The following is a 26,833-nucleotide window of genomic DNA, read 5'->3' as shown; positions in this document are numbered from 1 at the left end:
AGCCTGTAAGCGTGACATATATATCCTATTGTCCAGATATGGAAAGTGGTTATACTGTAATTATAGCTGCTGCTTGTAGAGGTTGCTGCTGCACTTGTTTGGAGTCTCAGCGCCCTGGTCTTTCCTTCAGGGAACTATCGAATGATGCTCCAACTTCACCAACTGCCCTGAGTTTTACTATTTAACTGGACTTACTAAACTTCAATAAAGGACAGAATGTACATTTTTTAAAATCGGAACCTTGCATCTTAGTCCAATTATTCCTACTTTTAGTCTCTCTTCACTCCACGCGATGCACTCCATATCAATTAAACTATATACAAAAGCAGCTAACTTAAAACACAAGATAAACTGCAGCCATGTCACTGACATCAGAAACATAGTCTTTACTTTCTGACATTCTATCTAACACATGGGACATCATTTAATTACAGCCCCGCTTTCATTCCGAACCCAAATGAATATAAGAGTTAAATGCGCGTGGCCCCTCTCGCAGTCAGCTCTCACCCAGGACAGGAGTGCCACAGTTGATCCATCCCACCACTGATTTTAGGCTGGCGGGGAAAGCATGAATAAGGCACAGCGGTAATCCCCTTGACACTGTATAGCCCAAGAACCTTTTGACTCGAGGTTGGTATGCAAACAATGGCCAGTTGGTGAGGTACCAAGAAAGGTCACCAGTTCTCCTGGAAGTGCTCCCCAATATAAAACAGCGAGCGGGAAGAAAATAATGAGTAGGTTGGGGTGGAGGGCAAATTTCAAAAGAGGAGCACAATATCCATCCCAAATGAGACTAACAACCTAACAAGGTTTGTATTTTCAAACTAAAGATATATTTGAGGAAAGCAGAACAAGTATCAGGAAATAGAAACATTCAAGTTTCATAAGAAATAGCAGCGGTAGCCCATTCAACCTTTCAATCCGGCTCCACCACTGAACATGACCTTGGCTGATCTTCTACTTAATTCCAACTTCTTGCACTATCCTGATATCCCTTAATTGCCTTATTATCCAAAAATCTATTAATCTTTGTATCCAATATTTTCAAAGCCTTAGCATCCATAGTTCTCTGGGGTAGGAAAGCTCAAAGACCCGTGAAACATTGAGTGAAGAAACGTCTCATCTGTGTCCTAAATGGCTGTGCCCTTATTCTGAGACTGTGACCCCTGGCTCTAGACTCCCCAGCCAGGGGAAACATCCTCTCAGCATCTACCCAATCAAACACATCATTCGGGTGGATGCTGGGTGCGTGTTTTCCTTGGTCGGAGAGTCTAGAACTAAGGGGTCAGTCTTGAGCAGTCAGTCAGAAATGTTGCAGCCTGACTCAGGGTAAATCTTCCTCTACTGCACACAACATTCTTCCCATCTCAAGTAAGACGCCACTGCGAATCTTAGCACTTTCCACCCATGTCAACCTCATGCCGTCTCACTAGACCAATTTCAAACAAAGTGTGGATCTGTTGGGACTTGAGGCAATATTGTCCCAAGTATATTATCCCAGAAGCCCTAGAGTCAGCATAGACATTCATCCCTATCACTGAAAAACAGCCAGCTACATACGAACATATGAATTGAGAGGAGTCAGCCACTCAGCCCCTCAAGCCTGCTCTGCCATTCAATAAAATCATGGCTGATCTGATTTCCACCTCAACCTCAGCTCCTAAGATAGAACCCTCCCTTCCTCCAACCCACCTGCTATCTTAGAGATATTTGAACATAAGGATGAGAAATTTAAAATTAAGGTGTCGGGGTATGCCAGAGAGCATGGGGTAATGGCTGAGGGGAACTTAGTGCAGGCCAGGATACAGATAGCAGAGCAATGAGGTCATTTATGGAGGGCAAAATAATGAATGGCTGGCTAAGAGAGCAATGAAATAGTTGAGGCTGGATGCAACAAAAGCATGGGTGAGGGTTTCAACAGCAGATATGGTGAGCTGTGGGGACAAGTGATGTTATGGAGATGGAAGTAGGTGGTCTTTGCAATGGACAAAATATGGGGTCAGCAACTCAACTCAGGATCAAAACAAGAAGCTGAGATTGCAACAGTTTGTTACAGCCTGAAACAGTAAACAAGGAGAGGGTGAAATCGGTGGCTATGGAATAAAGTTTGTGGCAGAAGCTGTAGATAATGACTTTGGTCCTTCCAATGCTTAACTGAAGAAAATTGTACAGAACTGGATATCTGACAAGCAGCTTAATGACAAGGCAGTGGAGGGAATTAAGAGAAGTGGTTACAAGGTTGAGTTGGGTGCCATTGCTGTGCATGTGGAACCTGACACCAATTCTTCCAACGATGTTATCAATGGGTAGCAAGTAGATGAGAAACAAGGAGCCAAAGATAGATCCTTAGGGTACGTCAGAGGTAAGAGTGGATGGTTGCACACTTTCCCCCATTTACTTTGCTCATTCACTTAATCTATCAATGTCCCCTATAATACCAATGAGGTGTTATAATTATTTGGACAGACTAGAGAAGCGGGGATTGTGCGGCTTAGAGCAGGAAAGACTAAGGAAATTTGATAGGGGTGGTTAAAATCATGACAGAGTAAATAAAGGGAAATGGTTTCTACTGGCTGAAAAGTTGATAAACAGAGGGAACAGGTTTCAGGTGATTGGTAAAAAAGCCAACGGCAACATGAAGAAAAACTCCTTTTAAATGCAATGAGTGGCTTTAATTTGAAATATACTGCCTGATAAGCGAAGGAGGATGCAGATTCCATAGTTGCTTTAAAAAAATGAATTGGATAAATATTTGATGGAGAAAACATTGCAGGGATATGGGGAAAGCGTGGGGGAGCGGGACTGACTCGATTACTTTTCAAAGAGCCTGTGTAGGCTCAGTCAGCCTTCTGTGCTGGACTATTCTGTGCTAAGATGTTGGGGGCAGGGGTGGGATCCAGATAAGGCAACAAATGACTAAACCACTTCTGCACCGTATACACAAAAGTGTGTGCCTCTTGGGCTTGAGCTACCAGAATCATTTATCAGTATGCCCAACAAGACTTTTCTTCTAATACTTCCAGTGGCAGGAGAATCCGTAACCAGAGGGCACAGGTTTAAGATGAGTAACAAAAGAGCCAGAGGGTAGCACCAGGAAAAGTGTCATTACACAACAAGCCGGAATGTGATCTGGACTGCACTGCCCTGTGTCATTACACAACAAGCTGGAATGTGATCCAGACTGCACTGCCCTGTGTCATTACACAACAAGCTGGGATGTGATCTGGACTGCACTGCCCCGAGAGGGCGATGGAAGCAACTCCAATAACTTTCAAAAGAGAATTGGACAAATTCTCGAAGGGGAAAACTTTGTAGGGCTCTGGGGAAAGAGCAGGACTAATTAAATAGCTCTTTCCAAGGGCTGGCACAGGCATAATGGCCTGGCTACCTCTTCCTATGCTATATCATTTTATGATTCAGCTCTGATTCTCTGTTACAGCTTCTGGAGAAAGCGATATGCATTTACATAGCACATTTTACAACCTCAGAACATTCTAAAATGCTTTACAGCCAATGAAGTACTTTTGAAGTGTTTTCACTGTTGTAATGTAGGAATTGCTGCAGCTAATTTCCACATAGTAAGCTTCCACAAACAGCAATGTGACAACAACTAGATCACCAGTTTTAGTGATCTTAACTGAGGGATAAATATTAACCAAGACACCGGGGAGAACTCCCATGCTCCTCTTTGAAATAGTGCCATGGGATTTTTTATACCCACTTGAGGGAGCAGACGTTTAACGTTTCATCTGAAAGGCGGCATCGCAGACAATGCAGAACTTGCTCAGTGCTAGATGACATGCTAGACTCAAGTGCGGCTCTCAGATTTGGGAGTATAGTGAAGTGAAGCTGTTGGGATGTAAATCAAATTTCTAAGTGTTCAGCTGTCGAGAAAGGATCAGGAAATCCTGATTTATTTTGAAACATATTCTTACTGTGCCTACCTTTCCATCCTTAATTGTTTCAAAGCAGGCAGCTTCTATTTTTTTAGCTGGACTGTGGAGTTCCATGTGTCGCAACATCATTACAGCACTTAACAGGAGGGCTGTGGGATTTGCCAAGTCCAACCCAGCGATGTCTGGTGCAGTACCATGAACCTGAGCAAGGGGGAAAGAGCAGTGGACAATGAGCAAACTACATGCGATTCTGGTGCAGCAGATTCAAATATTTACACAAACTTCTCTAATTCTTTACAAATTGGAGGAAAATTATCTGGTTGCATTGAATAAATCCAATCCAAATAACTCTGATCGTTACATTGTGAGGAGATAGTGGCATAGGGGTATTGTCATTAGACTTGTAATTAAGTGGCCCAGACTAATGCTTTGGAGGAAAAAAAAAACAGATAACACTGGAAAAACTCAGCAGGTCTGGCAGCATCTGTGAAGAATGAAACAGAGTTAACGTTTCAAGTCCGTATAACTCTTCTTCAGAGCTAAAGATGCTTTGGGGACATGGGTTCAATTCCCATCATGGAAGCTGGTGGAATTTAAATTCAATTAATTAATCAAATCTGCTATTGAAAGCTAGTCTCAGTAATGGTGACCACGAAACTATCATTGACTGTCGTAAAAATCCATCCAGTTCACTCTGTCCTTTTGGGAAGGAAATCTGCCGTCCTTACCTGGTCTGGCCTATGTGACTCCAGAGCCCACAGCAATGTGGTTGACTCCTAACCACCCTCTGAAATGGCCTAGCCAGTCACTCAGTTCAAAGGCAAAAAATGCATGGAGTTGCTGGTGACACCCATATCTCAGGAAAGAATAAAAATGGCTAAACAGAGTTCTCCTGTGGGCAGGCACAGGAAGTGCCAGGCAAACACAGCAGTGCCAAGTATAGCAAACTATACAACCCGGATCAAGGGTTCCATTCTCAGCCTGCGCTGAATTAGCAATGTAGGGTTAATCTCAGCAGGTCAGGGCTCCTGCTCCTAATAGTCGGTCAGTAATTTCTGGGAGAACACAAGGGGACAGGAGCAAACCATTCAGCCCCTCAAGCCTATTCTGCCATTCCATTACATCATGACTGATCTGGACCTCGCAATCTTTTTTTTCCCAGACTCTCATGGCAGATGTATCAGCAGCTTATGCCTTGCTTTGTACCCTTACTCCTCTGGCACCTTCTCCTTTGATCATCTTGTTCCATCCCTCTCACCTCTTATTTAAAAACCTTGTTCCTTAGCGTCCATCCAAGTGCCAATTTTTCAGTAAGATAGCTTCACTGCTTCCTTCCCTCAGCCTCTGCATTGAGCGACTTCTCACCCTCAAATGATTTTAACCTCCAACATCATGCTCTCCCTCTTGATCTCACTGCTCTCTTATCCTTCCTTAGCTTCGCTCTACATGTAAACTCCACAACCCATAGTCACGAGCACCCTTTTGATCTTGTTATCTCACATGGCCTCACGATTCCCATTGTATCAGATAAAGGTCATCTCTCATCACTTTCTTGTGTCCCCCTCTCCATCCAAATATCCTTCCAACCTTGCTTTGTTCTGTAATAAAAGTAAAATACTGTGGATGCTGGAGATCTGAAATAAAAACAAGTGCTGGAAATACTCAGCAGGTCTGGCAGCATCTGTGAAGAGGCAGGAGGAGTTAACATTGAGTCTAATATGTTTACTTTTTTGTGTGTCTCACCCTAGATAAGAACTCTTTCCCAATTCAAACTGCACCTTCAGAATTTCAACAGCCTAACCCTCCCTCAGGCCCCAATTCACCACAACATTTCTGCAGCTGGCTTGCTTAACTACACTCTAACCTCCATTTATGATGCTCTAGTCCCCAGTAAAACCATTACTCTTATCTCAACCTGGGCATTCCCTCTGGTTCTGCTCTCATCTTCACTCCCTTAAGTCGAAGGAACACAGACCTGATATGGTGGACAACATGCTTAACCATCAACTGCCAGGTCAGGCTGGACCACATAAAGCAGTATCAGGGTCCTATTCTTGGCTGCGCACTATTCCTGGAAAGCAAAGATAGCCCCTGGTTTCCTTTCTGTTGCAGCAAAAGATCTTCTTAAACCTCTCGTCCGTGTCCCCCGCCCTCACCTCTAACAAGTGCAATCAGCTTCTATCACTTAGATTGAGATCATTTGATCAGTTGCCTCTGCCGCATCCTTCCTGTTCACCAGCCCATGGGGCCAAACTTCCTCTAAAGCTCCCTCTCGCCCCACCGTAGCCTTGAATTCACGTTGTGTTCTCTCAGCTCAACTTGTCCACAAGACCACCCACAGTTAGTGGGCCTCAGTCATTGTTCCAGGCTGGCCAGGGATTGCAAAAGCTGAGTGGAGTCAGGAGCAAGGCTGGAGAGGCTATGAAGGGGCAGGATTGCCTCCATTTGCACATCCTGCCCTTCCCCAACCCACCGAACCAGCAGGTATCCGGTGCAGAGGCTTTTTGACTGTGGTTTGTGGCAGTAGCCAGCAGGTCCTGGAGTCCCTCTGGCCTGTAGCAGCAGTAGGGTTTCTATTCTTGTTTCCAGGTGCCAGTTTCTGGGACTCAGGGCTACATTTGTCCAATTAGAATATCCAAATCTGGAAATTGAGGTGGGTGCAGGTTAAGTCTGGGGGTGATCCACCTGAATATTGCCAAGAATGGGCGAGAGGGAAAACTAAACAATGAGTCCTCTCAGTACATAGCTCCATTTGAGATCTACTGGATCTCGAGTGAATTTTTTTTCAATTCAAAATGCACGATTGTGCAAAATACAACTTGTAAAAGATCATTTTAATATTGCTGCGAGATACAACTCATCTTACAGACTCAAAGATTGCGACTCCATTTGCCCCAATGTTCCCACTTGGTGTAACTCCCAGTCCTCCAATTAATCCAGCACAAAGATCACTGAAACACAGAAAAGAAAACTCAAGATAACATTTAGCGAGCCCGCCACCGCCCGGCAACCGCGCTCAGAGCCCGCCACCGCCCGGCAACCGCGCTCAGAGCCCGCCACCGTCCGGCAACCGCGCTCAGAGCCCGCCACCGCCCGGCAACTGTGCAGAGGAACACTAGAAAATCACAAATACACAGTTATTGCCAACACAAGTTGATATTTGTTGTAAACAGCAACATTAAATTTAGCATGAACTAATGCTCTACTAGTTTCTATCAGCTTAAGTGAGCTCAAGGTTTATTATACCCATTAACATACGAACATACAAATTAGGAGCAGGAGTAGGCCACTCGGCCCCTCGAGCCTGCTCTGCCATTCAATAAGATCATGGCTGATCCGATTTCAACCTCAACTCCACATTCCCACCTACCTCGACAATCTTTCACCCCCTAGCTTATCAAGGATCTATCTACCTCTGTCTTAAAAATATTCAAAAACTTTGCTTCCACTGCCTTTTGAGGAAGAGTTCTAAAGACTCAATTCTCAGAAGATTTCTCATCTCTGTCCTAAATGGGTGACCCCTTGTTTTTAAACAGTGACCCCACCACCCCCCAGCACTAGATTCTCCCACAACAGGAAACATCCTCTCCAGATCAAGACCCCAAAGGATCTTATGTTTCAATCATGTTGCCTCTTACTCTTCTAAACTCCACTGGATACAAGCTTAACCTGTGCAACCTTGCCTCCTAACACCTGAAATGGGCGAGTTGTCTTAACTTAAGGAATCAGCTGTGTCTCAGTGGGTAGCCCTCGTGTCTTTGAGTCAAACGGTTTTGGGTTCAGGTTGACAGTGCAGGACTGTCCTGGAGTGTCAGAAATGTCAGCTTTTGGATGAGACGCTGCTGCACTGTCAGAGGTTCAGGCTTTCGGATGTGACATTAAATCAAGGCCCTGTCTGCCCTCTCAGGTGGACATTAAAGATCCCATGGCACTACTTGAAAGATTGTGACCCTGCAGAAGAACAAGGGCGACCACAGCAACCATCGAGGCATCTCCCCGATGAGCACTATGGGGCAAATATTTGCGGCTGTTGCCCTTGTCAGGCTGCAGATCTTGGGGTTAACTCATCTGTCCAGAATCCCAGTTTGGTTTCAGATCCTCAACTGACAAGATTTTCTCAGTCCAGCAGCTGCAAAAGAAATGCAACAAAGGAGGCCTTTGTCCTTCATCCATCTCACCAATACATTTAACCATGTGAGCAGAGGTGGCCTATTTAATATGCTGCAGAAAATTGGCTGCCTGCCGAAGCTGCTCAGCACAATCTCCTCTTTCCATGACAATATCACGGGGCAACATGAGACCCTTTGAGATCTGCAATGGGGTCAAACAGGATTGTGTTCTGGCACCAACACCATTTGGCATATTCTTCACTTTGCCGCTGTCATATACCTTCAGGGCATCGACAGAGGGCATAGATAACAGAACTGATGGAAAGCTGTTCAGCCTTCCTCACCTGAAATCCAAGACAAATGGTACACCATGTCATCTTCAGGGAGTTGCTCTACGTTGACAATGCCGCACTAACATTCCATACTTAGGAACGCCTGCAGTGGCAAGTGGACAGACTCTCTCACGCAGTAAAGAGTTCGTTTCACCATCAGCATCAGGGAGACAAACATCATGGTCCAGGATGTTGCCATACTGCCATCTATCAGCATTGACAATGTGAAGCTGGAGCTTGTTGACAGCTTCACATATTTAGACTCCACAATCACCAGCAAAATCTGTCACTTGACGTTCAAATCAACACATATCACAAAAGCTTCACAGTTATGTCCAAGTAAGACAGTGTGGAACGTCAACCTGACTGAGAACACCAAACTGTGAGTCTACCAAGCCTGCACCCTCAGCACACTCCTCCTGGGCAACATATGCCAGGTAGGAGAAAAGGCTGAACAGTTTTGCCCTTTGCTGTCTCTGGATGTCTTGGCAGGACAAGGTCACCAACCCAGAGGTTCTGGAGCATGCTAATTCCACCAGCATACACTCATTGCTAAGCCAATGATGTTTGCATTTGATTAGCCATGTTAATTGGATGGGCGACGACCGTATACCCAAAGACCTTCTGTATAGTGAACTGGCCACTGAGTCACGGCCTCTTGGGTGTCCATACCTCCCTTAAAAAGACATCTGCAAACGAGATATGAAGATAACAGATATTGACACTGACTACTGGGAGACAGTAGGCCATGACCTTTGAGGCTGACCATTTGGAAGGGCATTGGAAGGGGTGAGCAGAAACAAAATGCTCAGCTGGCCCAGAAACAGAGTCCAGCGAATCCTGCACGTTCTCAGCCCAATGTCTTCCTCCACTGAAAATGCAGCAGAGGCTCCTGAGCCACACCAGGCGATGCTAACCACGGTTGACCACCACGGTGCAAATCATCATCTTATGAGACAGAAGGCTGCCACAATGGTGATAGTACCTGGACGTAGCACATTGTAACCATAGCAAACTACTTCAGGAAATGTCCTCACATATCCACAATCCCAATCTCAGGAACGAGGCTTGAGCTGAGGCCAGGAACTACCAGACAGGAGGGGAAGAGCACGCACAAACTTTACAGAAGGACAAGCTTCCACCTGGTATACTAACCTTAAAATATCACCATAGAGGTTTGGCATTACAAGGACATCAAACTCTGATGGGTCCTGCACCATCTGACAGAAGGAACAGAGTTTTATTAAACATTTTAAATGACCATATCTGGCAATTATGGCTTCCATTTTATTTAAAAAATCAACGAGCTATAAAATAGATAATTTCATAGTGCTAACACTTACATTAAGACAGACTGTATCCAAGTACATTTCTGTAAACTTGATATCTTTACAATTTTCTGCTGCCTCTCTACATTTTCTCAGGAAAAGTCCATCTGACATTCGCCTGAAACACACATGTACAAGGTATTAAAGTGCAGGTTTATCTACAGAGCTGATAAGCTTCAGCCCCTACTTATAATTCCAGAGGTGAACACATAAGCCGCTCTCAAAAGCGGTGCATAGTTTTAAACAGCGTGAGAATGCAGCTCTGCGAATGTACACATTGCTGACATTGCTCACATTCACCTGCTTCTGGCTGCAGGTGAAAACCAAACAGGAGACTTCACGTAACTTCAAACTATTAATCCTACTATCAGAAAAGAAAACAGTACATATTAATGTCCCCTAGTTGTTAACATTTACAATACACTAGTGAATTTATTTTATTAACTTGCAGGATGCGAGGGTCGCTAGCTAGGCCATTATTTGTTGCCCATCCCTACTTGCCCTTAAGAAGGTGGTGGTGAAGGGACAGCAACAGTGAGGGTAGGGAGAGAGTTCAAAGGTTTAACCAAATGGCAAGGAACAGTTGAAATATTCCAAGCCTGGATGGTGTGTGGCTTGGAGAGGAACTTGCAGTTGGAGAGGTTCCTGTGCCTCTGCTATCCTGATCTGCTAAGTGATAGAGGTTTAGAAGGTGCCAGCAAAGGAGCACTAGCAAGTTGCTGCAGGGCATCTTTGTATTTGGTACACACTGCTGCCACTGTGCATCAGTGATGAAGGGAGTGCGTGTTTAAGGTGAAAGCAAAATACTGCAGATGCTTGAGATCTAAAATAAAAACAAAGTGCTGGAAAAGCTCAGCTGTTCTGACAGCATCTGTGGAGAATGAAACAGTTACTGTTTCGAGTCCAACTTAACTACTTAGAAACTGCATGTTTAAAAATGGTCAATGCAGATCAAGCAGGCTGCTTTTTAAAAAAATTCATTCATGGGATGTGGGCATTGCTGGCTAGGCTGGCATTTATTGCCCATCCTTAATTGCCCTTGAGGTGGTGGTGGAGAGCTGCCTTCTTGAACCCTTGCAGTGTAGGTAAACCCACAGTGCTGTTAGGGAGTTCCAGGATTTTGATCCCATGACAGTGAAGGAACGGTGATATATTTCCAAGTCAGGATGGTGTGTGACTTGGAGAGGGAACTTCCAGATGGTGGTGTTCCCATGCATCTGCTGCCCTTGTTTTTCTAGATGGCAGTGGTCATGGGTTTGAAAGGTGCTGTGTAAGGAGCGTTGGTGAGTTCCTGTAGTGCATCTTGTAGATGGTACACACTGCTGGCACTGAGGGAGTGACTGTTTGTGGATGGGGTGCCAATCAAGCAGGCTGCTTTGTCCTGGATGGTGTTAAGCTTCAAGTGTTGTAGGAGCTGCACTCATCCAGGCAAGTGGAGAGTATTCCATTGCACTCCTGACTTCTGCCTTGTGGATGGTGGACAGGCTTTGGGGAGTCAGGAGGTGAGTACTCGCTGCAGGATTCCTAACCTCTGACCTCTCTTGTAGCCACAGTATTTATATGGCTAGTCCAGTTCAGTTTATGGTCAATGGTGACCCCCAGGATGTTGATAGTGGGGGATTCAGTGATGGGAATGTCATTGAATGTCAAGGAGCAACGGCTTGATTCTCTCTTGTTGAAGATAGTCTTTCCCTGGCACTTGTGTGGCATGAATGTTAATTGCTACTTGTCAGCCCAAGCCTGGATATTGCCCAGGTCTTGCTGCATTTGGACATGGACTGATTCAGTATCTGAGGAGTCGCGAATGGTGAACATTGTGCAATTATCAGCGAACATCCCCACTTCTGACCTTATAATGGAAAGAAGGTCATTGATGAAGCAGCTGAAGATGGTTAGGCCGAGGACACTACCCTGAGGAACTCCTGCAGTGATGTCCTGGGATTGAGATTTGAGTGTTGTCGGAGTTGCACTCATCCAGACAAGTAGACAGCATTCCATCACACTCCTGGCTTGTAGATGGTGGACAGGCTGTTGGAGTGAGGACGTGAGTTACTCGCTGCAGAATTCCCTGCCTCTAATCTCTCTTAGAGAGCCAGTATTTGTGTGTCTGGTCAATTATATTTTGTATAATCTGCATCATTATCTCCTCTGCTGCTATACAAGGCATTAGGCAGCTGGAATTTCAGTTGTGACAACTTTGAAAAGGACTAAATACAAGTCAATGGTAAGGAAGCTGGAGCCTTTGCCAGTGTGTGTTCCAATTCCACTTACATGATGTTGGCTTTGTGCACGGCTGTAACCGTGCTCCTCTGATTGTTCCTTGCATACTCAAATGCAAACTCTGCGATGCGCCTGCTGGCATCCTCTGTGATCAGCTTTATACTCTGCACCACCCCATCAACAATCTGCAACACAGCCACAGAGAGTCAGGCAAAGCTTACAAATCATCCACATTAACAGGACAAATCAAAAATGTTGGGGAAAATACAAAATAGCAGCTGCACCAGCAACAGTAACATCTTGACATCCACGAATGACACACAATGAAACATGAAGCAATTCTCCAAGTTCCTACAACCGGGCTTAGCAACTATTCACCCATAAAGTTATTCAACTCCAGGGGACTTAATACTTGGAGCTCAATCCTGTGTGCCACTCACGCAAATATAATAGGGTACATTGATAGCAATCATGAGCATTCCCACTCTCCAGGTACAAGGTGCTGAGGCTATTCTTGCTACCTTTTTCAAGATTAGCTAACTCAGCATTGACCAGAAATTAAAACTTCCTGTCTGTGTTGTTTTGGAAGATACAATGCACTTCATATAGACACAGATATTTAAGGAGCTACCTCTGTTCAGTGCAGGAGTATGACATTCAATAATCTGCACTCAGCATCTAATTTGCCCTTCAGCGCCCCAGCAAGGATAATTAGCAGTGGACAATCAAGACGAAACTCAGGGAACTGGTTACTGTGCCCTATTGTTGGAAACAGCAAAGATGACAATCCTACCTGGGAGATCAGTCAGCTTCAGGCTAGTGGTAAACTCACTTTAACATCTCAACTGGATCTCTTTGATCCTCCCACCAGCTGCCAGATCACCTAAAAGCTATTCACCTCCCGACTTCACTGATGCTGCTCCAAGATGGAATATACCAAGGCAACTTGTCCATTTTCCCTCTGCTTCTCTGGCCAAGCAGCTGAGCCCCAACACCACGTTCCCCAGAGACAGCAGACAGTAGTGACGTGGTGCTCCAACAATCCACACAGCCATTCAATGGCAAGTATTCGATAAATAAGTTCCCGTATCTAATTCAGAGAAATGCGTCCAAGAGGAAGGAATGGCCTTCGAGAATTCCTTTAATCTGAAACAACTTTCTAAAGAGGTTTACAAATAGCTTTGGTAGCAGAGTAATAACCAATGAAACATCCACCTTCTCACACACTATCCCAAGCTGGAAGATAAGTTAACAGACCCCCATACAACTCAAGGCTTTATTACAGGGAGGTGGGGAACAGGTCACTCTCCAACACCTCTCACTGACACCTCCAGCAGGCAGTCCAAAGAGGAATTCCTTGTCGGTCGCTTTGCACATGCTACATGGAGTGGAAGGTCACATTACAGCCCTTACTGTTGACACACCAGCTGCATTAACATGCACTAGTCAGTCAATGGGTCACACATAGAGGATTGCATTGATAACAATCCATCAAGATTTCTTCAAGCCACCGGGTAAATAAAATGTCTTGAGTCCTTACAGGCAGCAGAACCGGACAATCTGACACCAGTGAATTAACCCCATAACTGCCAATAATTCAACCTTTGTTTCGTGTGGATTAAGCAATAGCATTTAAGGACACTAGGGAATTCATGATTCAAATCGGAACTCACCTCTACAGGTTTGGTTTTGTGGTTCTACTTATGCATTGAAACTTACTACAATTAACTCACAGGGCAAGTGGCTTTGCACAATACTTGTTAAAAACAGACTGCCAGAATTGAGAGTCAGGAATTTCAGGAAATACAGTCCCAGGCTGGTCAAACTAGGAGAAGGAAAGGAATGGCAGGGGGTCCCATATTACTGCTCTCACTTAGTTTTTCAGTAAGAGGTGGCACGATGAGCGTGAGGGGTCTTACTGTCCTGCTTCTAGCTACTCCTATCAGAACATCTGCTGTCAGGGTATGTCGATGATTTTCCATGATTGACTATGGGGCTTATACTGTGTGAGGTCATAGGTGAATGGCCAATCACCTTCCTAAGTGTCATGACTGTGCCCCGGGTGCGTCACACATGGCTGATCTCCGCCTTCTGGCTCACCGGTTTCTCCTACCACACACCTTTTGATGTGGGTGCGCGGCTTGGCAGGGGATCAAGAGGACTGGCATTCACAAACATCTCCCACGTACCCCAGTGAGTGGTGCATGGGGTGAGGGAGAGGGGGTGGTAGGGAAGGGGCCAGATTGCTTCCAAGGTCTCCAGCAGTCACTTGAATTTTATTTGTTCCAACTGACATATCCCGCAGCTAGCCCACCCCGTTTACGGAGAGGAATGTTCTCGTGGCCTTACAGTGGACGAGAGGCCAATCTGGTGCCTCACCATTAGAAGCCATGTCCTCACTCCTTGCAGGGATTGCGGAGGGACTGTGCCAGCTTCCATGCTGCTGGACAGCTCTTGTCCACAGCTCATTTAGCAATAATTCTGTTCTCCATCAGGTTTCTCATTCAATCACCTTTACTCCAGCTCGCTTTAGGCTTGAAATATTCCAAACTTTATATAATGACCTCTACCTCAATGCTTGCTATCATTGTGGCAATGGACACTTGTTCACAGATGAGATCAGTGATTAAGCCGTAGACAGAAGCTGGATGGTAGAGAGGAGGTAAGAGGAGCTGTCCTCATCAACAAGGCAACATTCCACCACATAACCCTGGGCAAAACTGAAATTAGAGCAGGATCAAAGGGAAACCCCCAAATGGCTGGAATCACACCCGATGCCAAGAAAGCCCAGTGCAATCAGCAGGACAGCATCATCTGGTTATTCCACTTCAGGTGCTTCACCAATAATCTTTCCTCCACCATAAAGTCACAAAAACATTCAGGCTTGGTCTAAAAACTGGCCGGCAGATGCCAGATTGTGAAATCAGGGGGGAAAACTCTCCATTGGATGGAGTTATACCTAGCACAAAGGAAGACGTTTGTGATTGTTGGAGGTCAATCATCTCAGTCCTGTCACATCACTGCAGGAGTTGTTCAGGGTAGTGTCCTCGGCCCAGCTATCTCCAGCTGCTTCATCAATGACCTTCCCTCTGTCGCAAGGTCAGAAGTGGGGATGTTTGCTGATGATTGCACAATTTCAGCACCATTTGCGACTCCTCAGGTACTGAAGCAGTCCATGTCCATATGCAGCTAGACCTGGATAATATCCAGGCTTGGATTGATGTGTGACGTGAATATTACTTGCCACCTAAGTGCCAGGCAATGACCATCTCTAACAAGAGAGAGTCTAACCACCTCCCCATGACATTCACTGCCATTACCATCGCTAAATCCCCCACTATCAACATTCTGGGGAATTACCATTGACCAGAAACTGAACTGGACTAGCGATATAAATACTGTGGCTACACGAACAGGTCAGAGGTTGAGAATTCTGTGGAGAGGAACTCATCCCCTGACTTCCCAAAGCCTGTTCACCATCTACAAGGCACAATTCAGGAGTGTGATGGAATACTCTCCACTTGCCTGGATGAGTGCAGCTCCAAAAACACTCAAGAGGCTCGACACTATCCAGGACAAAGCAGCCCACTTGACTGGCACCTTAAACATTCACTCCCTCCACCACTGACATACAGTGGCAGCAGTGTGCACCATCTACAAGATGCACTGCAGCAGCTTACCAGTATTCCTTCAGCAGCACCTTTCAAAGCCACAACCACTACCATCTAGAAGGACAAGGGTAGCAGACACATGGGAACACCACCACCTGCAAGTTACCCTCCAAGCCACTCACCATCCTGACTTGTAATTATAACCAACGTTCCTTCACTGTTGCTCGATCAAAATCCTGGAACTCTCTCCCTAACAGCACTGTGGGTGTACCTACACCATGTGCGGCAGCAATTCAAAGCAGCAGCTCACCAGCACCTTCCAAGGGCAATTAGGGATGGGCAATAAATGCTGATCTAGCCAGCAACGCTCACATCCCGTGAATGTATAAATTAATATAAGGTTAATGACCACCTCAGGCAAGGGAGGGCCCATCTCTCCGTCACATTCAACACCATCACAATTACAAAGGCCTCCACCATCAACATCTCTGTGGGGGAAAGGGAAGGAGCGAGGTGTCACTATTCGTTAACTGGACCAGCCACATCAATACAGCGGCTACAAAAACAGGGTAGAAGCTGGGCACTCAGACAAGTGGATCAACCTCCTGACCTCTCGAGGCCTTTCTCCCTTCTGGAAAGCTCAAGTTAGGCATATGATGGAATTCACACCACTTGCCTGGACTGGTGACACCATAACACTCAAGAGGCTTTTGCCATATCCAAAACGTATCGATTGATTGATGCCTATCACTAGTCTCAATATCCACTCCCTGCATCAGCAGTCTGTCATATATAAGATCTACAGAATGTGCTACAACACACCAAATTAACTGCTCCCTGCCCCCCCATCCTCCCCCATCCTGACTTGGGCATATATCACCATTCCTTCATTGTTATTGGATCAGTATCCTGTAACTTCCTCCATCACACCATTGTGGGAGCGCCATTAGCATAAAGGCTGCAGCAGTTTAAGCAGAAATCCCACATTCTCAGGGCAAGCCAAGAGGGACAAGAAATCTGGCCTCGCCAGCATCGACCACATCCCAAAAACAAGGTAAAATAATAAAATCACCATGTCATTCACTATAAACAGGAACTCACCACATGTTCTATGCCACTGTATTCTCCCTCTGTGTTTTCTCGAATTGTAACAAGGTCCACACCAGTGTACGGAGTCTTAAAACCTTCGATAGATACACAGGGGCGGACATTTGCATAAAGATCAAAGGTCTTGCGAAGTAGCAAGTTCATCGAAGGATGCCCTGCTGCAATAGGAGTCTTTAAGGGCCCTGAAAGATTCAAACATTTGCCAGTGAGTCATCCCTGCAATGATTAAACAAACACCACGGAGAATCACAGAATTCTAAAACAAAACAAAGATAAATGCACGTGTTTATTCATCAGTCTTTTAGTTCAAATTTAAAACTAAAGGAAACCTGGGAACAGGTTACCTAAGAATTACATCAAGAGCGTAGGGTGTCCCAGTGGAACATGTTGCCAGGTGGTAAGCAGACATTTTAAGACAACATATGGCACCAGAGTTCACAAACCTCAGAGGAAACTAAGTAAATGAGCAGAGACACAGCCCATGTTGAATCAGGGAAAATACAAGTCATTTCTGACACAAACGATTCATTTCTAGTTCTTAAATTATACTGATCTTAAGAACTAAAAGCTGCAACACAAAAAAAAAATTCAAATTTATTTGAGTCAAATCATTTTTAGAACGTAGACCAGCATTTATTGCCCATCTCTAACCTGAATGGGTTGTTAGGCCATTTCAGAGGGCAGTGGAGAGCCAATCACATTGCTCTGGGTCTGGAGTCATATATAGGCCAGAATGGTTAAATATGGTGGATTTTATTTCCCTAAAAACAATCAAATTCCCTAGCTGCTGTGATGGGATTTAAACTCATGGCTCCAGGCTTTTGGATTACTAGTCCAGAAACATTAGCACGACACTATCATACCAATTGGGTTGATAAAAAATCCTTTATTTCGAGCAAGTTGTGGTTCTGGCAAACTCCTCAGGACCATAAAACTCTAAACAAAGCTCCTAAACCTATGTTACACATAATTTGAAGCTATTAAAACCTTAACCTGCTTTTCATGATTTTAAACACCTCGTATCAAATCTCATATTAATCTTCTTTTAAGAATGAGTTAGACAGATTATTGATTGACAAGGGAGTCAAAGGGTATCGGGGGTAAGAAGGAAAGTACAGCTGAATTACATTCAGATCAGCCATGATCTTATCGAATGGCAGCGCAGGTTAGAGGTGGCCAATATCCTGCTCCTATTTTGTATGTTCTCCAGTCTTTCCAGGTAATTGGAGTTCCTCACCTCTGAAACCATTCTTGTTAATCTTTTCTGCACTCTCTCTAATGCTTTCACATCCTTTCCAAAATGTGCTGCCGAGAACTGGACACAATACTCCAGTTGAGGCCGTACCAGTGTTTATCATAACTTCCTTGCTTTTGTACTCTGATCCCCTAAATTTAAAGCCCAGGATCCCGTATGTTTTATTAACTGCCTTCTCAACCTGCCTTTCCACCTTCAATGATTTGTCTACATATATCCCTAGGTCCCTCTGTTCCTCCACCCCCTTTAGGATTGCACCCTTTATTTTATATTGCCTCTTCTCATTCTTCCTACCAAAATGAATGCCTTCACATTCTCTGCATTAAAATTTCATCTGCCACTTGTCCATCCATTCCATCAACCTGTCTATGTCCTCTTGAAGTTTATCACATCCTTCTCACAGTTCACAATACTTCCAAGTTTTGTGCAATCTGCAAATTTTGAAATTGTGTCCTGTACACCCAAGTCTAAGTCACTAATATACATCAAGCAAAGTAGGGGTCCCAACACTGACTCCTGGCGAATTCCAATTGCTGTGGGTCTGGAGTCACAACCAGGCCAGGCCAGATAAGGACAGATTTCCTTCCCTTAAAAGGACATTAGTGAACTAGATTGGTTTTTATGACAATCCAGTAGTTTCACGATCACCATTACCAATACGATCTTTATATTCCAGATTTATTTCTAAACTGAATTTAAATTCTCCAGGCAGGATTTGAACTCAGGTCCAGGCCTCTGGGTTACTAGTCCAGAAAACAGAACCACTACACTATGATATCATACCCCACTTGGTGGATAAACCAATTTCTTTACTCAATTAAGTTGGAGTTATGGCAAAGCCCTCAGGATTAAGCTAAATTACTGACCCCCTTTTACAAATAATTTGAAGCTATTAAAACCTAATCTACTAAACAATTACTCGCTAAACCAGACTGAATATTTTAAACACACAACAGCAACCAGATCGGAATAGAAACGTGTGTATTGCATAGAAGTTATTTATGTGAGTGGATGGTCACATTATGTTTAGGGATCAATATGAAGCAAAGACTGCTGGAGAAGTGTGCTGAAGGCCCAAACCACAGCCCAGACTGACAGAGGACAAGTTACCCCCTCCTGTGTGTTTAAACTACAGCTCTCACCCACACTGTGGGTGGTGTGGAAAGAAATGTAACTGAGTGAGAGCGAGAAGTTTCAGCACTGGAAGTGGGAGGTAGGGAGGGTAAGGAGAGGAGAGATGCCTCATGCCTCCCAGCAGCCGGTTCACGGTGATATAGGTACAGGCTTAGGAGGGCATCACCTTCTCCAGAGACAAGGGAAGCAAGGGCTTTCTCCTCTTCCACCCTGTTACCAGCCATGCCTCTAAAAAACAAAGCATCCCAAATGGCTACCCAACACAAACGAACAATCACAGAGCATGGTTTAGCTCCAGCATCTACCTTTCAATCCAATCTTGTTTGCATCCATGGATTCTTTAGCCTCCGGAGGAATGATCCATTTTCCGCTGGATGCTTGAATAGCTGTAATAGTCCTCTCCTCCCAACAAATGGGAACCTTCCAACAAGCAAGGAGATTGTGTGAACAAGTTGCTTTCATCCTCTGGCTACTCCTGCAGCTCTAATTGCTTCTCATTGCCCCAAATGCACTTAGGGTGAATGAGGTAACTTGCCACGAGGTAACTCTGACACAGGAGATACAACACTGAATACCACATAGGTGCTCTGTATAGCAAAGAACACCATCACCCACCACTTTAAAAATGCAACAATTAGCAAACTGTTACTGTTGTAAAATGTCACAGTGCTATCAATCCCCTTTATCCCCTATATGGTGCTCCTGTTAAAATTTACACTAACTTCATTTACCAACTTATAAAAAGACTATGAGGAGCTGTGCCTCTCAACTTTTTGCTCCCTGCTCCTACCCAGACCACTTGTCCCCTTCGGCCACTCGATAAATGCAGCACTGAGGTCATCATCCAATTCCTAGGGACAAGCTGCTTCCTTGCTCCTGAGGGTCAGCAACCCATCACACTGGCACCACAGCAGGTGCTAGAGGCGTGGATAGTTCTGGAGCACAAGTCTTGTCAGAGACCAAAGCCTTTGTATCCAGTGCCATCAGCCGTTATTGGTGGGAGGGGTAGAGGCAGACGGCAAAATGGAGTTGAGACTACAACCAGATCAGCCAAGATCTTATTGAATGGTGGAGCAGGCTCGAAAGGCTGAACAGCTGACTCCTGCTCCTAAGTCCCATGTTGCTATATCCATTATTGATAGCCCACGAACTGAGAGGCAAGGATCTGTTCAATTCCAAGCTATAAACTGCATATTATGGGAGAATGGTTGGAACTGGAGGGTCTGAATGCAGTGCAGGCCAATTAAATGCAGTGGTGTGCTCCCTGCTGGCAATAAGGTACTGAGCAGAACCAATGTAAAATGGCTCAAGTTACTGCAGCAAAAATACATGAAACAAATTCCAATTTGAAGGCCCCTGCAGGGCCAAGACTGTGCGGTGAGACACAGATAAAGTATTTGTGCTATGGGGAAAATCGCTCTCCTGAAGCGAAGGGGCGGGGAAGGGAGGGAGAGAAAGACCACAAGAAATCAGATTTAAAAACTGAAAATACCGGGAAGGTACAGCAGGTCAGCCAGCACGTGTAGAGAGTCTGACATTTCACAGTGACTGATTCCATTATTTGCATCATACACACTGACTCGATATTCCCACAATTTCTGTTTTAATTGCTCTGAGATGGGGAGTTTTAGTGATGCTACTGGGCTCTGGGATTCTAGCTTCTGGAACTGAAGTGTAGTGAACCAAATTGGTTGAAGGTCAGCAACAATGATGCTGGGGACCTCAGGAGAAGGTTGAGATGGATCATCCACTTGGCACTTCTAAAAAGCACTATATTAATGCAATTTTTCCCCACCAAAAAGTGCGCAGCAAGCTCCCACAGCAGTGAAACAAGTGCTGCCTTAATGAGGAATAAAAGTCAGCCAGGATACCTGCCCAGTTCTTTTTCAAATTGTGCCATGGAATCCACCTAAGAGGGCAGGGTCTTTGGTTTAATGTCTCAATCGAAAGATGGCACCGCACCTCCAACAGTTCAGCACTCCGTCAGCGCTGCACTGGAGTATCATCCTGAATGATGCACTTGAGTCTCTGGAATGGAGCTTGAACACACAATCTTCTAACTCAGAGGGTGCTACTACCGAGCCATGTGTGATACCTTAATGGCCCCTTTGCAGATGTCAAAATAAAATTTGAACCCCTAAGTAAAAACACATGGCAGGAACATACTCCAAAAGCTTCCCCTTCTGTGTCAAGTTCATTAGTGCATTCAACAGAGGAAAACTATCACTAATGTTATAAAGCAAAGTGATTATAGAGAAGGAAATTAAAAACCTATTGAGATTAAGGAGAAAATGCAAAGTTATAACCTTAAAACAAAAATCATTTGAATAAAAAGTATTTAAATTCAAAATCTACATTATACAATCATCCCATTAGCAAGAATTTAAAAGGCATTTACTTCAGCAGCATCAAAGATCTTCACTACAGCTTCAGATATCTCTGGACCAATGCCATCACCTGGGATTAACGTTACTGTCCGTACCTGAACAGAAATATAAATATACAGGTAAACAAACTCTGGTGAGCACCAAATTCTGTTGAAGGCAAGAAATAGCACATGCTTTGTGCAATGATTCAGCCATATCTGCTGGTGGTCCAGTTGCTTTTGCTTGTGGTTTAAAGCCACTTCAAACAGGAGTTTTTCTAAATGCATGGAACATAAAGATGGTGTATGGAAACAGGTACCAACTGGTCTTGTACCAGAGGCTACAAGCAGGCTTTGCATCAATACATTCTTGGCAATGTTTCCAAATGCACAACCCCATATTTAAAATACACGAGACATGTTACCGGCACAGTAACAGTACTATGCTTTTTGTTAAAATACATCCAACAGTGACCATCAGGTTTGGTAACAATCCTTCAATATATGAAGTGAGTTTTTAGGCCTATCCACATCCATTTCATAACTATTTAATGTAGGAAGAATTACCCAGTGGCATCATTCAGTCACTTGCTAATTCCTAACAGATACTTGTAATGACCTTGAGACCTGTGCAGACTACCAAATACCACACGTGCTTTGAGATTTCCCATGGGTATCATAGTCATTCAATATTTACGTTTTTCCTTTGCTTAAAATTATTGGATATACAAATCACAATCAAAGATCTAAAACCCAGTATCAGGCCTGCATTATCTAAACACATCAGCCATTGCCAAACATCATTTACCCTTGAAAAGTCACCGCCACACCAACAAGAGAATCTTATTCCGAAAGCAGCACAATCAACGGAGGTGCAGAATACCCAATTAATGTCACAGTCAAGGGGCACCCACAGTCACCAACACACACAATGCTTGGAGCATGGCAGTTTCACACCCAGAGACACATCCCTCTACAGCAAGTAGCCTGTTTATTCAGGTAGCGATACAACAGAAACGTTAATACTTTAGACGACAGATTAAGTAGCACAGCTGGATTAGTGACGAAACTGCAGTGAGGCAACCATAATAAGTGAGCCGAATTGGATATCACCAGTGACATCCTGAATAACATTCAGTACTATGTTGCAGACACACAGTACTGGTATATCTAGCACATTATTTCTTACCTGTCATACCACAGGTATTTAATCCTTTCAGATGCCAGGAATAAATGAATGTTTACAATTTTAAAAATCCCATCACGTTTCTTATTTGTCCCACATGTTTATCACCCTCTGCTAAATACATTTTGGCTGAATCGTTAATATAGGTTGGTTTCCCTTGTTTTGAGTTCTGCAGTTCTCTATACAGCTGAGAAACAGGTTACCAATTAATCAAAATGCCTCACAATCCAAAATAAAATGCATCAAACTTCCCAGTTGCCTTTCAATGTTAGCACTGAACTTCTCTACCTGTGCTGAACTTCCTCCAAATACACCATATCCCTGTAAAAGTAGAATGATGAAATTGGGAACACGACTCTCCAAAGCTTCATCTAATGTTAGTGAGAAAATCGACAGCCTCAGTCAGTGTTTGAGGTCATCAAGGAATACTTCAGATTTAAATTAAAATTTATCCAGCAGCATTCACACTGCTCAAGTCCTCTCCACATTCGTCCATTGTTGCCGAGTCAAAATCCTGCAACTCTTACATAACAACACTGGAGGGGGGTGGTGGGGGAGGCAGTTCCTACACCACATTGCAGCAGCTCAGAAAAAGATAAGGACAACTGGGAACAGGTAATTTTTAAAAAATCCACCTACACTGTGCGTATAACATGCTGGCACACTGCCTTGAAACACTTGCCAAGATTTTCTTGAATAATAGCTAGCTCTGTAAAGAAGGGTCTAGACTGTATTGAAGGGATAGTGGTGGTCAGCAGTAGGTTGATAGAATGTGCTGCTAGATAGATCACCAAGAGAATATCAGAGCCGAGAGCCACAGAGCAGCCTAAAGAAGCGGGTGTGTGTGTGTGTGTGAGAGAGAGAAGGTCACCCTGACCTGGGATACTAACATCAGACAGGCTCCTGGACACGGGGCTGGGACTCTTCACCGCTCCCAACACACGGCAAACCTGAGGGAACAGAATGGGAGCAAGGTCAGCACAGCTTCCCAGGCCGGACCCAACCCCCATCCCCTCCCCCCCTCCACACCTCTTCCCCTCCCCCATCCCCTCCCTCATCCCCTCCCCACCCTCTTCCCCTCCCTCATCCCCCTCCCCACCTCTTCCCCTCCCTCATCCCCTCCCCACCTCATCCCCTCCCCACCTCTTCCCTTCCCCTCCCTCATCCCCTCCCCACCTCTTCCCTTCCCCTCCCTCATCCTCTCCCCTCCCTCTTCCCCTCCCTCATCCCCTCCCCACCTCTTCCCTTCCCCTCCCTCATCCTCTCCCCACCTCTTCCCCGCCCCACCTCTTCCCCGCCCCACCTCTTCCCCTCCCCTCCCTCATCCCCTCCCCCACCTCTTCCCCTCCCCAATCCCCTCCCCCACCTCTTCCCCTCCCCAATCCCCTCCCCCACCTCTTCCCCTCCCCAATCCCCTCCCCCACCTCTTCCCCTCCCCAATCCCCTCCCCTCCCCACCTCTTCACCTCCCCCCCATTCCCTCACCCCCATACCCCTCATCTCCCCCCATCCCCCGCCCTCTCCTCCCCCTCCCCTCCTCTTGCCCCCCCCTCTCCTCATTCTCCCCCCCCTCTCCTCATTCTCCCCCCCTCCCATTACCCCTGTCACCCTTCCCCCCCCTATCTCCCTGCCCCCAGCCCGGATTAGGCCCGCAGCCAACTCGGCGCCCATCTCCCTCGGACGGCGGTTCCCCTTCCGCCCGCCCAGGGCCCATGTGGAGCCGGCGACGCTCGACCTCACTCCCCAGCCTCGGGGGCGGAGCTGAGGCGTGGGGGAAAACCCAAGGCCCCATCCCCACCGGCCGGTTCTCCTCACCGCTCTCCGCCACAAACCCGCTGCCATCTTCGCGCTGCAGAACCCTGCTCCTCCCCGCCTCCGCGCCGGTTATCTTGGAACGCGGCTTCCCGCCAATCAAAGCCGCCCTGCAGCACAAGTCCCGCCCCCATGGTTATCATTGGTCGTAGCTCCTGTCAATCACAGACCTCCACGGTAACTCCCGTCCTCTGTGTTCCGATAGGCCCCGGCTCCTGTCAATCATTCTGACCGCCCTCGCCGCAAACTACTGTCAATCAGAGCCATTTGGCCCCGCCCTCTCAGTGCCCCAGACCCCGTCCCCTGTCAATCAGAGTAAACTGGCCCCGCCCCTGTCAACAGTGGCTATCTTAGATTTACAGCCAAATATTGCGGATGTTGGAAATCTGAAATAAAAACAGAAAATGTTTTTAGTTTGTATTTATAGCCCCTAATTTTGCAATGGAAGTCATCTTTCATCCACACAAAGCCCTTGTTATACATTGTGTACTGTGTGAGCAGTTCTGAGCAACACACCTTAGGAAGGACCTATTGACCTTGGAAAGAGTGCGGTGTAGATTTACTAGAATGATACCTGGATTCCAAAGGTTAAGCTGCAATGAATAATTACACAAACTAGGGGGCTATAAGTTATGTTGTTATAAAGTACCAATCACTCATAAAGAATTGAGTAAACACGCTGTGGGTTCATTTATTAAGATTAGGCACATGAGAACATATATCCGTCAGCAGCAGAGCCGTGTGTGTGTGCGCGTGTGCTCTGCTCAAACACAAAAGTGAGACTAAGACTGCATTGCATGACACACTTCCCTTCGAGTGGTGCCATGCTAATATTCCTTAAAGAATATTACACCATGTATTTCTTGGGATTTTGAAGGTTAAGTGGTCATTATATTGAAGTTTTCAAGATATTGGCCTGGATCTTGCGGTCAGCAGCAATGGATCAGCGCATCTTCCCCTCGGTAAATCCAGTGAGCGTAGGAGAGTCAAGGAAAGGAGAGGACAGGCTCCCTTTTGTGACAGTAGTTGCCATATTCAGGTAAGTTTTTAAAGGTCTCAAGTTTTTTTAATGAATGAGTGTGGGTCAGTGAATGGACGAGTGAGTGAGTGAGTAGGTGCGTGAGGTGGGTAGGTGGTTAGGGGCATAGGTGGGTCAGGTGGGTTGTTGAGTGGTCGGGGCGGGTAGTCGGGTCTGGTCGAGGGTAGGTGGGTCTGGTTGGGGGTTAGTCGGATGGTCGGGGCGGGTAGTCCGGTTGGGTAGGCCGGATAATCATGTGGTTGGGGGGTGGGGGGGGGTAGACCAGTCAAGGGGATTTTTGAGAGTAGTCAGGTGGTTGGGAGGTAGTCGGGATGGGTCGGAGGGGTAATCTGGTAGTCTGGGGTAGTAGGGTTGTCGGGGGTAGTCGGATGGTTTAGGTAATCGGGTCAGTTCAGTGAGGTAGTCGAGTTGGGTAGTTGGGGGTAGTCGAGTGGTTTGGGGGTATTTGGCTCTGGTCAAGGTGTTAGTTGGGTCTGGTCGGGGGTGTGGTTGGATCTGGCTGGCAGGGCTCAGGTGGTCAGGAGGCTAGTCGGGTCTGGCTGGGTGGTTGGGAGGGGAGTGATTGGAGTGCGGGTGGTGGTCAGCTGTGATGCTTGGCCATGTTACTCAGCTTTGAGACCAGGTACTAAAATGTCTAACATTTCCTGGGTAAGTCCGCGTATCCAGGTAAACCCGCGTATCCAGGTAAGCCCAGGTATCTGGCTCAAATCTCCACCCTGAGCTCGGAGTCAGAGAGTCTGGGCAGCACAGAATCAGCCCATCGGAAGTTTAAACTTTCCCAGGCAATTCCTACGTGTACCTGCGCACCAGGACTTCCACAGGATCCTGATGTGCATCTCTCAACATATGTTCCCATCTCTGACGATCTGCAGACCGGGAGATTTGGGCCATTAGGAGGATTAGATAGAGGAGATAGACAGAACCTGTACCCGCTGGTTGGGGAGTCTTGAGCTGAGCGGGAGTGGGGCAGAGTAGAGTCTAAAAAATTAGAGCCAGACCATTCAGGAGTGAAATGAGGAAATGCTTCTTTGTGCAAACAGTGGTAAAAGTTTGGAATTCTTTTATGTAAACAGCAAGTGACCAATTGTTAATTTTAAAACTGAGATTCATAGATTTTTGTTAGATACGGATGTTGTGGGGTATGGGTGGAGTTAGGTCACAGACCAGCCATGATCACAATGAATATTTCAGCACAGGGCTATGCAGAAAGGAGTGGAGTTGAGGAAGCTTTTCGCTTGTTTGTTCACATTATGCAGGGATTGAGAACTTTCTAATTGGTCACCTTAAGTATTTGAATCAAGCTACTAAGGTAGAAACTGGGTGTGAGCATTTACACTTCCACCTACCAAAGATTAGGAGATCATATGGAAGCATATGATATATTCCATTAGCTGGTGAACACTATCGAGGCCTCACTAAATTTTCCCCAATATTGGGAAG

General features: G+C 45.7%; 1 protein-coding gene across 3 annotated transcripts in view; it reads right to left on the bottom strand.

The window, feature by feature from the left end:
* The window catches only part of idh3a (isocitrate dehydrogenase (NAD(+)) 3 catalytic subunit alpha), a 28,116-nt gene extending 3,655 nt beyond the window's left edge, over positions 1–24,461 (bottom strand). Inside the window, exons 1-10 of one of the 3 annotated variants that reach the window (XM_078532513.1) lie at positions 24,358–24,461; positions 23,434–23,493; positions 21,391–21,474; positions 19,298–19,412; positions 16,598–16,785; positions 11,937–12,070; positions 9,681–9,783; positions 9,493–9,557; positions 6,763–6,847; positions 3,945–4,097 (exon numbers count right to left, since the gene is read on the bottom strand). In XM_078532513.1, the coding sequence (XP_078388639.1) occupies positions 3,945–4,097; positions 6,763–6,847; positions 9,493–9,557; positions 9,681–9,783; positions 11,937–12,070; positions 16,598–16,785; positions 19,298–19,412; positions 21,391–21,474; positions 23,434–23,493; positions 24,358–24,384 (1,014 nt within the window). In that variant the 5' untranslated portion in view covers positions 24,385–24,461. Of the gene's footprint in view, positions 1–3,944; positions 4,098–6,762; positions 6,848–9,492; positions 9,558–9,680; positions 9,784–11,936; positions 12,071–16,597; positions 16,786–19,297; positions 19,413–21,390; positions 21,475–23,420; positions 23,494–24,357 lie in introns of all 3 variants that reach the window. The other 2 variants (XM_078532515.1, XM_078532514.1) reach the window with 2 other exon arrangements.
* Positions 24,462–26,833: the final 2,372 nt, after the last annotated feature.

This window comes from Cetorhinus maximus, chromosome 30 (assembly GCF_964194155.1).
Source record: "Cetorhinus maximus chromosome 30, sCetMax3.hap1.1, whole genome shotgun sequence".
Lineage (NCBI taxonomy): Eukaryota > Metazoa > Chordata > Chondrichthyes > Lamniformes > Cetorhinidae > Cetorhinus > Cetorhinus maximus.
Note: the sequence above shows the minus strand (reverse complement) of the source record. Positions and strands in the feature narration are given on the sequence as shown.